The sequence below is a fragment of the Tachypleus tridentatus genome, chromosome 13 (genome assembly GCF_004210375.1).
Source record: "Tachypleus tridentatus isolate NWPU-2018 chromosome 13, ASM421037v1, whole genome shotgun sequence".
Classification (NCBI taxonomy): Eukaryota; Metazoa; Arthropoda; class Merostomata; order Xiphosura; family Limulidae; genus Tachypleus; species Tachypleus tridentatus.
The window spans coordinates 54,062,221-54,075,952 of NC_134837.1; the positions used below are offsets into that span (position 1 = coordinate 54,062,221).

Genomic DNA, 13,732 nt, shown 5'->3' on the forward strand with positions numbered 1-13,732 from the left:
AAGAAAGAAATTTATGGCAAGCAATTTCTGCCCAAGACTCCAAAGTGTGAGGAATACTCCAAAGACCTTATGGCAAATAAGTCAAGTGATAGAAAAGCCACAAAATGAGGTGAGAACTAAGAAAGGTAAAAAGACATAGAAAAGGTGTTACATCTAAATGGATCTCTACTGCACAGAAGCAATGTGAGGAGTGAGAGAGCTGATGATCAGACCCTGATCAAAGTAAGGAAAAGGATGGGCTTGTGATAATTAAAAACAACAAAAAACCCAACAACAATAACAAACAAATAGCAAAGGGACAAAGCAAGAAGGAAAAGACAAGTGTGAGCTCTGGTAATGGGCACTTGAGACAGAGGGTCAACTTTCAACCAAGCATAAAGGATGTCTGGAATTTAGGATCAAGAAGGTGGAAAGGAAAGAACCATAAGCTGTGTGAAGAAGGAATTATGGCAAAGAGGAGGTGACACAGGGATGAATGAGCATGATTATTTATGACAAGATCTCAGCAAGAATACTGAAGTCAGGTGAAGGGGAAGAATTATAGCATAAAAGGATGGAATGAAAATTGTGAAGAAACAGAACCTGAGAGAAAAGGAAAACATAGTACAAACCTTAAATATTCACTAAGAAGAGATACATATGTTTTGCTGAACACTGAATGATAAGGTCAAAACAAAACTAAATAGTGAAAAGAGTTGAACAAAAAAACATTCTTTATTGTGGTTGGTCTCAAGAATGGAGAATGTGTGGAGATGGAAAAAAATTAGAAGGAAAGCAAGCATCATTAACAATGAAAACTGGCAGTAACAGCTTACACAAGAACCTAAAGCAGCCATAGACAAGTTATAACAATAAAAGACAATGTTGCATGGTATCACAAGTTCTGAAAAAAACCATAGTAGACAACATTAACTAGTACAATTCCAGATGAAATTCTGACTTTGTAAACTGAACTAAAAACTCAAGAGGATGAGGACATAGAAATGTGAATTGGCAGGGTTTAAAAACATGAAAATTAACCTTAACATGGCTTGTAGCATATCTCTGTTCAAATATTAACAAATATGGAGAAATGGAGTCATAAATTTCGCCAAATTCATAAATAAAGAATAGGCATGCACCAAAACAAAAAAAATCTCAAAAAGCAGTAAAGAATGACAATAAAGAATACAAAATCAAATGAATTACAAAGGTTGCATGAAATATTTCAAAATTGACGAGCAAAATTAAACATTATTAACAGCAGTGTTAAAGTATAAGAATAGAGTAAATTTCAGTTGCAAGTACTTACAGGAATCTACTAAGCATAGGAGATTGGTGAAGGGCTATTGCCACATGATGATCACATGATTCTTGTTAACACGATTTTATACGAGAGATAGTTCAAGGCCAGTGGTGTATGCAAAATCTCAAAAGCAGTTACACAAGAAATGGTTACTACATGCAAAGTGGTAAGTACATAGTTTTGGAAGCAGAAACTAACAATAAAACACATCAAGGAATTTGTATCAGGGATGCAATTTTTGAAACAGTCTAGGTTGCCAAATTCTTAGGATCTAAAAAAGTAGGGCAACAGCTCTTCATCTGTCTTTTGATAGTATAGTAGAAATAATACTATAAATCAGGGGTTCCCAACCTTTTGGCACTTGCGACTTGAAAATGTAATTGATGAAATAAAATTAATGTTATCCCAAGCTACTTCTAACAAGGCTACACAACTCCCCTGCCAAGGCTTTGCGACCCCCTGGGGGGTCGTGACCCACCGGTTGGGAACCCCTGCTATAAATTGTTAAATCAATTAAATCTTTATGTCAATGAACATCAGAAAACATGAGATCAAAATCTTCCACTGTTACTGATGAATTATCATATAGCAGTACATAAAGCAACAGGCAACACAATCACCACGTAAAAATGCCATTGGAGAATATTCACTCAGAAAAGTCTTATCCAGTATAAGTAGAGAGATTAAAGAACACCACTAATGTCATAAGAAAACATTAATAAAATGAAAAGTTACTGTGATGCTAATGCTGACACAGCTGGATGCAACATGCTGATACAATATTCCCATTCACCTCACTTAGTGAAAGTTCAGTGCAATTTACTTTAAAAAACAGCATTAAGCAGGTGCTAGGAAGGGCCATATGCTGAATGAACTAATGATGTGGTTTACAGAAGGATGGGTGATTCAAGCCAAAGATCATCCACTGTGATTATCTATTGAAATATGTTAGTGATAGAATAGCCACTAGACAACCTTAACTCCAAAGAAGAATATGCAAGTATAAATGCAACCTGTTGAAAAGCCTAGGGTTCCTATCAGGATTACTTTCAGAGGAGTATTAAGAATGAAACTACCAAAGGACTCACTTCATCACCAACCCAGGAAGAACTCTCCAAGCAACAGTACAGCTAGTAATGACACACCACTAATAAATTATGGGCTTTCTTGAAGAAAATGACAAAATGATGAGAATTTATTCTAGCTTTATTTTTGCACTAGGGCTGTTCATAGGACTTCACAATCCAGAAAGGGGACAGTGTTGCAAGCTATTTTTTCAAAGTTTTAATTTAAATGTTTGCTAGAATACCTAGAATGTTCTAGATAATATCATGAAAATCATGTAGCTTTGAAAAGTATCTAGAAGTGAGATACCAGATATAAATTTCAATAGGCCAGTCAGTTAGTAAGCTAATTTATGAAGCATTGAATATTAAGTTTTCAGTCAGTAAAATGCCAGTCACTTAGCTTAGTTCAATATAGTAGTTAGTTTTAGTGAAGTATATGAATAAGTGTTAGGTTTCACATACGTTAAGTTATTTAAATGAATAGAGATGAAACTGTGCAAGTGATTATTTTGAAATTAGTAATGATGCTAAGGGCAAAGTGTTAAGTGTCATTTGTAGCAGTGTAATAGGTTATCTATGCTGTGCACACCACAGGTGAAAAAAATAACTTACCTTTACATGAACTGGACTTTGAATTATTTTCATCAAATAATTTAAAAAACATTCCTCTCAAAACATAAAAACATTTACACTTGGCATCAGAAGTGGGTTATTTTGGTAAAACAGTTTGTGGATTTTCAACAGGTTGAAATAACTAAATACTGCAGGAAATCTATTTATATATTATACTACACATTTAACATCTTATGTTCAGTCACATTTTCCTTTACATTTAATGATGAATAAATATCAGTCCTAAACACCATACAGATGTTTAGAATTTTTTTATACTATTTCTCATATTTGTGAAATATTCAAAATTAAACAGAGTAACAGATATGCTTCATCTTAAACATTAAGGCAGTAGCTGTAATTTTAAAAGTTAAATCTTACATACCGCACATTCAGACTATTAACAAAAGCAAAACAAGCAAACTTTATGTCTGTAAATAATGATCAATGTGATTTTTCCCGTATCACATCAGTCACATATTTTGATGTAATCTTCCCTATAACTATAAAACTATTTTTAACAAAAAGAGGAGCATATAAACAACATTGTTAAGAAACTACACCAGTTTGCCAATAACCATGGTAAGTTAAATACATAACAGAAAATGAAATTTGCTTTTTTTTAAAACAATAAAAAACAATATGTATAAAAATAAACATCTTATCAAGACAAAAAATTCCAAATACATGCCATTATTTGAAAATATCCTTTCTTAAGAAACACGTTAGTCAAAGATCTTGAACTAAAAATGAAAATATGTATGAATTAAAAATTAGTTTTGAGATGAAGATATTTAAGTGTAATAGGTACATAATATGCACAATCAACTGTTTTCTGTTCAATCCTTAAAAACAAGTAACAAACTTAACATATTAACATTCCTGGTCTACCTTTTAAAATATGAAATAAAAAGGCTTGTCTTGTAAACATAGATATTTTAAAACAGTTTCTCTAATTTAATGGGTAGAACAGACTTTCAGTAATCATGGTTCAAAAGGAAAAAATAGTTACAGCTCTCCAGATATCCCTAAAAGTGGAGTCTCTGACTACATATTAAACCTGTACTGTACAACAAACAATATACCATAGTTTTTTAATCGTATCACCATCCAATAATGAAGCAAAGTTTACTTGTGAATTTCAAACAAAAATTGCATTAGACATCCATCCCAAACCATATACATTGGCTCAAATAATTAACACTATATCACTGCACAATAATTTTATAACAGCTCAAGTGGCTCAACATTACAGTGTTTAGTGACTACATTATGGACTTTATGACATGATGTGTTTTATTAAGAACAAAAATGATGTCATCAATGACAACCCTTCAAATATATTGCTACATGAATTGATAATTTGATACTTTCTGAACTCGCCTACACTCAAGTTCACAATTTCCCATTTTTTACTGTCTGAAAACAAGTGTAAAAAGGAAAACACTCTTAGGAAAATTTATAAATTACTATAAGTAGAAAATCTCTCTTCAGGCTGGCATTTAAGTCCATTTTGTAGTATTATAAAGTTTAATATAGTTGTAAAAGTTTTAAAAAAGATATGACTTTAATATCATTAGAATTGTCAAGACTTACCATATGTAGCTGGTAAAATTAGAACTGTTTGAAATAATTTCTTTCTCAGATATGGCACTTGTATTTATTGCTTTGTTTTTTTTAAATAGTAGTTTTGTATATTTAAATGTAGTAGATATGCATACCATGTGTTTTTTATCTCCTTGTATTAATGTGAGAATTTTTAGAATTGGTTGCTGATACAAGTATGTGAAGTTTTCATTAATATGTTAGTCAAGAAGGTCAAGTACCTTTCAATCTAGCCTACCTATCATTCTATCATTTACCTAGATTAGCAGGTTCTCTTCCAATGTGAAAACTAACTGCAAGATCACTTGTAGTATATGAAGCCAGAGAGTTATCTTTTATACTGGCACTAAGGCAACTTCTTGAGGTAATAACCTCTTAGGGTTTAAATAAGTAACTTGAGACTAAGTCAGACTAGAACACCATCTCAGCCAATACAGACTAGAACAGGAGATAAATCAAGTTAGTATTCTCTATGGTCTTCACACCAGCTCTATTGTAACAGAATTTATTTTAGCTTTATTTTTGCACTAGTATTGTTCATAGTGCTTCATAATCCAGATAGGAGACAAAGTTTTAATTTAAATGTTAGCTAGAATACCTAGAATGTTCTTGATAATGTCATGAAAATCAAAAAGTTTTGAAAAATATCTAGAAGTGAGACACCAGATATAAATATGAATGGGCCAATCAGTTAGTAAGCTAACTTATCAGTAAATCAATGAAACATTGAGTATTATGTTTTCAGTCCATAGAATGCCAGTCACTTAGCTTAGTTCAATAGACTGAAATCAGCATTAATAAACTGAAAACTGTGATGCTAATGCTGATACAACTGGATGCAACATGTGATACAATATTCCCATGCACTTCACTTAGATTTAAAGGGATGAGAAATTTAACATGATTCTAGACCAAGGTGTAAGTATAAAGTTTGTTGGATTTAAAGGAGAGTTTAATTTTTGATTTAAAAATAATACTAAAAAAATGGGAAGGACAAATATGGTATTCAGACACAAAACAAACTTCTTACTTTCTAAATGTAGAAACTTTCACAGTTTTTAATTTGTTCTAAACCTATGTAGTTTTTGCACAACATGGACCAGAAAACCATCAAGTTTACTTCATTCTAGCTGCCTTTGCTACTTGTTTTCTTTACATGATACTGGATAAATTACTGAAATATGGTCAGTGACATCAGTGTCTTTCACTAGTAGGGCAAATGATATCTAGAGGACTCCTCTATGTTGAACGAAAATAACCTGTCATGTGGGTAGTAATAGCCACTATGTGTAAATCTGATGCTTCCCATTAGGTAAGAAATATTGGATTTAAAGTGTCTACACAGGATTTCAAGAGGAGTTGTTTGACAGAAAAACAGCTTAGAGGAAAAATAATTTGTAGATAAATTTCCAATTACAGTAGCAGACAAGTATTCAGTTTCCTAACACAAGTAAATACACTGTTTGTTCACTTATTTGAATAAAGATTGCTTTTAATTTATATTACACATTGTGTTGAATCTGTTTCTTTGTTTAAAATCAGTTTAATTAAATTCAGAAAGCCAGGGATTTGGTTAAAAAAAAATTAGACTATTCAAAAGAACTGATGGGAAACAGTCAACAGGTAGTTTTAAAATTAACATAAGGAATTTCTTATGTTAAAATGTATTAGCAAAAAATTATAAAAATAACAGCTGATAAAGCATCACAATCAAACATTATTTTCCAATGGTTTTAAAGTAGGTCTAAAATAATTTTCCTGAGCCTCTCTTTTACTTTTTGGTAAGTCAATAGAAGTATTAAGTAAATGTTTGCAAATGGAAAGTTGTTAATGTTACTCTATCTTCAAATAAGTGACAAGAGTTAACTGAAAATTATTTGTGTACTTGGAAAAATAAGTCTCATAAAATAAGCTTTTCAAATACATTCATTAAAGTAAAATCTTGTCATGCTAATCTATTAACTTTTTTTGAGGCTGTTATTTGTTACTACTTGAAAAATGGAAAGTGTGAACTTGTTAAGCTGATGATCTTAGATTTTTAAAAAACTTGTGACAAAATGCAACATAGAAGATTAGCTAAGAAAGTAACATTGGTGAAGGTTGGGGAAAGACTAGTAAATTTAACTATAGGAGTGTTGGATAAAAAAAAAAAGTGATATTTTTATTTATGGAGTCCCAGTAAACTGAAACCTTATTACTATTTGAGTACCTCAGAGGTTAGTACTTGGGTCTTTGCTTTTTCTTATAAACACTATTTTAATGATTATTTGTTGTGACATAATTAATAAATTATTAAAGTTTGCTAGTGGTATTAAAATACTTTTAGCTGTACTAAGAACAGACAGATACTGCAAAATAACATGGATAAATTATCAAGTTGTGTAAATATTCATAAAATAATTTTGAGTTGGAAAAGCAATTTTGTGATATTACCCATGGAAAACTTTTGTTGTTACTTTTTTATTTTTGGTTTTACTTATACAAATCATGATTTGAGAAACAATGTGCTAAATAATTAATCAAATATAATTCATTGATGTGGTTGTCAGTTTATAAATTATTGAGTAGCACTAAATGCTCAGCTCCAATAACACTGTTGGCCTTGATAAAACTCTTGAAATAGAAATATTTTTATATCAAAATCCCTATTTGTAATGACCTCAATAATAGCTGGAGACACAAATAAAAAGGTTTTATTATTGTAATCTAAAAATGGGCTTACAACCATAAGCTGCATGAAATACTTAATAGGTTTTTGATACATTTAAACAAAAACAAACATTCACAGAAGCATTCAACTGTTAAACTGATGTTTAGGATTATGTCTAACCAGCTAAGCCCTACTTCTGTCATAAACAATTTCCTGGCCCAGCAAGGTCAGGTGGTTAAGACACTCGACTCATAATCCGAGAGTCGCGAGTTCAAATCCCAGTTTCCCAAATGTGCTAACCCTTTCAGCCATGGGGGCATTATAATGTGATAGCCAATCCCACTATTTATTGGTAAAAAAGTAGCTCAAGAGCTGGCAGTGGGTGGTGATAACTAGCTGTTTTCCATACAGTGTTACACTGCTAAATTAGGAACAGCTCATGTGGATAGCCCTGGTGTAACTTTGGGTGAAATTCAAAACAAATCAAACAATTTCCTTTTAAAGTAAATAACTAGGTCAGAAAACAAAAACAAAAACAGTAAAATTAAAATGCAAAATGAATATTTAAAATACCTATAATACATAAATTATCTCAATACAAAGTAGATATGCACACTAGAGGGAGAAGTAAAAGATATGATCAAGCAGACAAACCAGTAAAGTGTACAATAATATCTTTAATTTTAGCGATTGTTTCAGTTACTTAACAAGACAGCTACAAAAACAGTAGGTACCAAGATTTTAACTAAAAAGTAATATTGCTGGTTTGCACTCAAAATCTCTATTACTATTGTTAGTCATTTCATAATGTATTATTTATAAAAATGAAAAAAATATAACCCCATGTCTGTCTAAAATAATCTGTTAAAATGAAGAAGTGCACTGGATATAGCAGATACAGTGTGGTTGGTATCTTTTTATGTAATTTACTTTTACTCAAACATTAATAATCATATCCAGTATGTTTTGGTGCCTCTGTGGTGTACAGTAACGTTAATCTTTTAGCCTGATCCTCTTGTCTTATCCCTATTTTATCTGAACATGTAAAATGTTTACGTCTATTTTAGCTTCACATAACAGAGGATGATGTATTACTATTAGAATCATCCTCCTGGAACAATAGAAGAAAATAGTTTTATTTTCAATCACATGCTTAGCCTTAAGTGAAGAAATGATTTGACATTAAATCTTTCATATACCAATAGGCAAAGTAAAAGTTAATATCAGTTTTATATATAATTTAATAACCATTAAAAAACATTTATTAATCAGAAAAATCAATCTCAAAACCTTATAACTTACGAAAATAAACTCTATTCCGCGTAGACTTAATTCAATTTTTAAATTATCATAATCCTAAATCTTGTTGAAATATATAGGTTTTTTCATAAGGTAGGTCTGATAACTGCGTTCTTTTTTCATTCAGTAATGTAACAAGCCGCGGAAAATAACCTAAAAAACACATTATTCGAAGTAATATAGTAATATGTTCGATTGTATACACAAAATACTATTCCAATATATACTTGCCTTCTCTAGCTTTCAAGTATACAGTGTTTGCAACTATATTCTCTAATTCCATCAGTTCCAGCTTGACTGGTCCTAATTTAAGGGTCCGTCAAAACGAACCCTCGGATACCGCCGAACAAGATAGTCACACTACCATACCACTTTTAACGGGGTACCATGAATTATGAAATGGCGACTGTCTGATCCTCTAAACACTTTCCATTGGTCTAAAATCGGATAGGTTTTCCAGCACTGCTAAGACAGCTCACGTGACTCAATTAACCACTCTTCTCTAGTATCTTAAGCATATTGTGGTATTCAAGAGGTAATTATTACTCGTGTACGATACAATTTAATATAAACTCGTTCATACTTCTTAGAATTATGATTTATGTTGACCTTAGCTTTATTTGCTGCTGTCTTTCGCGATTATTCAGTTTCTTTTACATATAAAATACAATTGTTCTAATAATTTCATTAAAAATGTAAATAAATACATAATAATGGATAAAATCCATGTTTTTACTTTATTTTTTTACAAACTGCTATGCTGTAACTCTGTTCAAGTCGGGCCTGGCATGGCCAAGCGCGTAAGGCGTGCGACTCGTAATCCGAGGGTTGCGGGTTCGCGCCCGCGTCGCGCTAAACATGCTCGCCCTCCCAGCCGTGGGGCGTATAATGTGACAATCAATCCCACTATTTGTTGGTAAAAGAGTAGCCCAAGAGTTGGCGGTGGGTGGTGATGACTAGCTGCCTTCCCTCTAGTCTTACACTGCTAAATTAGGGACGGCTAGCACAGATAGCCCTCGAGTAGCTTTGTGCGAAATTCCAAAAACAAAAAACAAACTGTTCAAGTCAAACTGATTATAACATTCAAAGTTACTGATTAAACGCCGAAAACTGAAGAAGCATTAGAAACCAATATCCTTAAAACTTGCAATAAAATCACGTTAACATCAGATGTTTTGTTTTGTTTTGTTTTCTCACATTTCTCTTTCTTTGCCCATTTAAGTTTCAAAATCAGAGACGTGCAAACATGATATCGAATCATAAATGGATAAATTTTATGCCTTTTGGAATAATTTGTTAATTTGCATAGATATATATTTGTATATCAGAAAAACACGCTTACATACATACATATCTATATATATATTTAGGGGAAGTAAGTAGAAATCTATGGTCAAGGCACTCGACTCATAATCTGAAGGTCACGGGATCAAATCCACGTCCCACCAAACATGTTTGTCCTGTCAGCCGTGGGGGCGTTATAAAGTTACAGTTAATCCTACTATTCGCAGGTAAAAGAATTGGCAGTGGATAGTGATGTCTAGACTAGCTGCCCTCCCTCTAGTCTTATACTGCTATATTATGGACGGCTAACGCAAATAGCGCTCGTGTAGCTTTGCGCGAATTTCACAAACAGAAATCTATAAACGTGACTGCTATTTTTGGAGGAAAGAGGAAGTCAACGGAAAATCCGCTCTAGAGCATGATCCACCGTAAATTATTTACAGTTGTCTATTTTGATGATATTTTAAGCTGTTTTTACACCTTTAAGATGTTTTATACGTATGTATATGGTCATGGATGTTATGAGATGCGATCACGCTTACAACATAGCCCTCCACACATACACACCTACGTAAATAATGTATAAATATATAACCCTGAGTTAAACTGTTCAAACAGAAAGTGTGCAGAAAACATCATGTGATGTCAAACTATAATTGACTGTTGCCTCTGTCCAATCTGCTAATACTTGTTCTACTGTTCTGTTTTTCTAGTCATTAGTTTCTCTCTGCACTGTATTTTAGAATAACTATTTTCGTCAAGGTTCATTTTTCGAAATTTTCAAATCGGATATCATACTTATGTTCTTTAACTCTAGGCGGCTCTATGGTTAGCGTACCACCACATTATCACAGAATATTAATGATAAATTAAATAAAGTAAATTGTGCTCCATATTTTGAGGTCGTGGACACATTACAAGGACAATAGTTAGTTTTCACTATTATATTAAAGTAGCCGCCATATTAGCAGCGGATGTTATTGACAAGCTGTCTTCCCTGTAGTCCATCACTTCACACCAAACATGCTCTCCCTTTCGGCCGTGGAGGCATTAAATGTCACAGTCAGTCCCACTATTCGTTGGTAAAAGAGTAACCTAAGAGTTGGCAATGGGTAATGATGACTAGCTGCTTTCCCTCTAGTCTTACACTGCTACATTAGGTAAGGCTAGCCCAGATAGCCCTCTTGTATCTTTGAGCGCAAATTCAAAACAAATCAATCCATTACTTCAGAATTAGAAACGGCTAGAACAAAATTCAACAACAAAATATTTTACTCATGTAATAACTGATCAACGTATTTTCCAATATAGCTTCTCTCACATTTATATTACATTATTTATTTATATTATATGCTGTTTACAGTTCCTCTTCATTCGAGAGGAATATTTTGTGTTTTATTGCGTTTGTTAAAATGTTTCGTAAAGTTAAATTTGGTTGAAATCCCACTTTCTATCCTTACTTGTCGTATATCCTTCTTAGTTTTTTACTACTCTTGTCTTTAAAGTATTGTAAAGAAATGAACGTGAGCCATTTGTTTGTTTTTTCTTTGTCTGTTGTATTGTCCAGTTTGGAACGGTTGAATTTGATTGTTTGTTTAACAAGTGAATTTTGGTTCCTATTGGCCATATATACTTTCCCAGGTTTTGTAGTTCCTTCTCTATATGGCCTAATGGTTATAGAATTATATTCTAAATTTACGGGTCGTAGATCCGGATCCTGTAACCGAACATTCTTGCTTTTTTAGTCGTGAGGTTGTTATTACGGTAATGTCAATTCCATTAGTTGTTGGTAGCTCAAGAGTTGGCGATGTGTGTTGTTGATTAGCTGCTTTTATATAATCTATCATTACTAAAATTAGAGATTGCTAGCGCAGATAGCTCTCGTGTAGCTTTGCACGAAATTCAGAACAAAACAAACCCTTATTTAGGTTGCTTGTAGATGATAGCTTCCCTGTTCTGTGTGCCAGACTTTGTACAGTTCCTGTTTTTGTTAGGATTTGATATGTAGTATAAGTATCTGTGTTTTTGTTTAGTTTCTGCTTCTTCTTTTATGTTTCTGTCACTATTATCTGGTCTGTTTCACTTGTTAGTACATCCATAAAGGGGATTTGGTTGTTGCACACAACTTCTCTAGACAACTAAATCGATTAATGTTTATGTTTAAATAAGTGTAAATGTTTTAGATCTTCTTGAGTGTGCGGCAATACTACAAATATATAGCCAAGTTTCATTCTCAAATCTCTCAGTTACGGGTTGAAAAATAACATGTTATTAAAGGTTGGGTTCCAGGAAAAGCGCTTTCTTCTCGGTGGCTCAGCTACAAATCGGTTTTTAATACCCACAATGAACACAGAACATATAGCTCGTGGTGTAGCTTTGTGCTTAACACCAAAACAAAGAAACTAACCAGGAATAGTAAGCTAATTTTAAGCACAAGTTAAATAGTTCTTCTACTTAGTAGTGAAGAATTGGGTACGTGTATTCATGTATTGTTTTATCTTTTCGCAGTTAACTCATCAGAATAGTTAAAGCACTTGTGACAGAAACCTTACAAATAGAGATATTACAAGAAGATCGGTTTGAGTGATTACATTTTTTCGAAGATCTTTGAAATTAAAGGAATGCCAAATGATGAAATGTTTCCGTATAATGATGAGAATATTTGTGTGAGATATTGAGCTTATTAATAGGCTGAATGAATCAATATAGCTTACAAAATGTCGAAGTGGAATGTCAAGTTTGTGACTTTTTGGCTTACTGCATATCTTGTGGCAAATACAATTCGTAAAGTTTAATCTTTTAAAATCATATCAACTTCATTCACCTGTGTCACTTCATTTACCCATGTCACTTCATTCACCCACATCAACTTCATTCACCCATGTTACTTTATTCACCCGTGTCACTTCATTCTCCCATGTCACTTCATTCACCCATATCAACTTCATTCACCCATGTCACTTCATTCACCCGTGCCACTTCATTCACCCGTGTCACTTCATTCACCCATGTCACTTCATTTATTTAGTTTCTGCTTAATTTAATTTTCATTCTTTCGCGTAGAATTCAGTTGTTGACTTTGGTCTATTCTTCATATTTTGACTTATTTATAACTACAGCGCAGTTTATTTTATCTACTGGTAAGATATAAAGGTTTTATTTGATCTAAGATTCTTTGAGTACCACGAACTTGTCTTTCTATCACTTAGTTACTTTTTGGATACCTGTCCTGTCATCACAACAGTGTAACGCTGAACAGCATGTCCACAACCAAAAACACTTCCTTGAGCAACTCAAAGCCCTATACATCAGAATCCAGGATGTTCTCATCAGTTTTGATGTCGCAGACCTATTCACTGACATTCCTAATGTTGAAACCTTCCACATCACCAAACAACGGCTGTTGAATTATAATTCTCTTATATATACAGAACAAACGTCAAGAAAAAAAATATTTTATGGAACAAACCACAGTTTGTTTACAATCCACATACTTTCAATACAACAAATAATGTTTAGAACAAACAGATGCTTTTGCCATTGGATCACCTCTTTCTCCAGTTTTAGCATGGAAGGTTTTGAACAACGAGTTTTCTTCTTTACCGACAATAAACTCTGGTCTTACATACGTCATATTGATAGCACGTTTGTTATCTGACCCATAGTTATGTAAACTCACTAGTCCTCTTACACCACCTTGACTCCATAGACAACAAAATTCACTTTACTATGGAAATATAAAACAACAACAACCTATCTTGCTTGGTATTTTCATCAGGAGATAGAATAACAAACTCACCACTACCATATACGAAAACAACTATTAATACCGATAGATACTTACATTTCCAGTCGTACCATCTATCTACCTTCTATTAAACACAGTATTATTAAGAGTTTGAACAACAGAGCTTAAAACACTTGCAACGA

At 32.8% G+C, this 13,732-nt stretch overlaps 1 protein-coding gene across 3 annotated transcripts in view; it reads right to left on the bottom strand.

Annotated features, from left to right (window-relative positions):
* LOC143236052 (G protein-coupled receptor kinase 2-like) overlaps positions 1-8,948 on the bottom strand; it is an 81,601-nt gene extending 72,653 nt beyond the window's left edge. For 2 of the 3 annotated variants that reach the window (XM_076474306.1, XM_076474305.1), the window contains exon 1: positions 8,750-8,948. In XM_076474306.1, the coding sequence (XP_076330421.1) occupies positions 8,750-8,801 (52 nt within the window). In that variant the 5' untranslated portion in view covers positions 8,802-8,948. The remainder of the gene's footprint in view (positions 1-8,749) is intronic. The other variant, XM_076474307.1, reaches the window with a different exon arrangement.
* Positions 8,949-13,732: the final 4,784 nt, after the last annotated feature.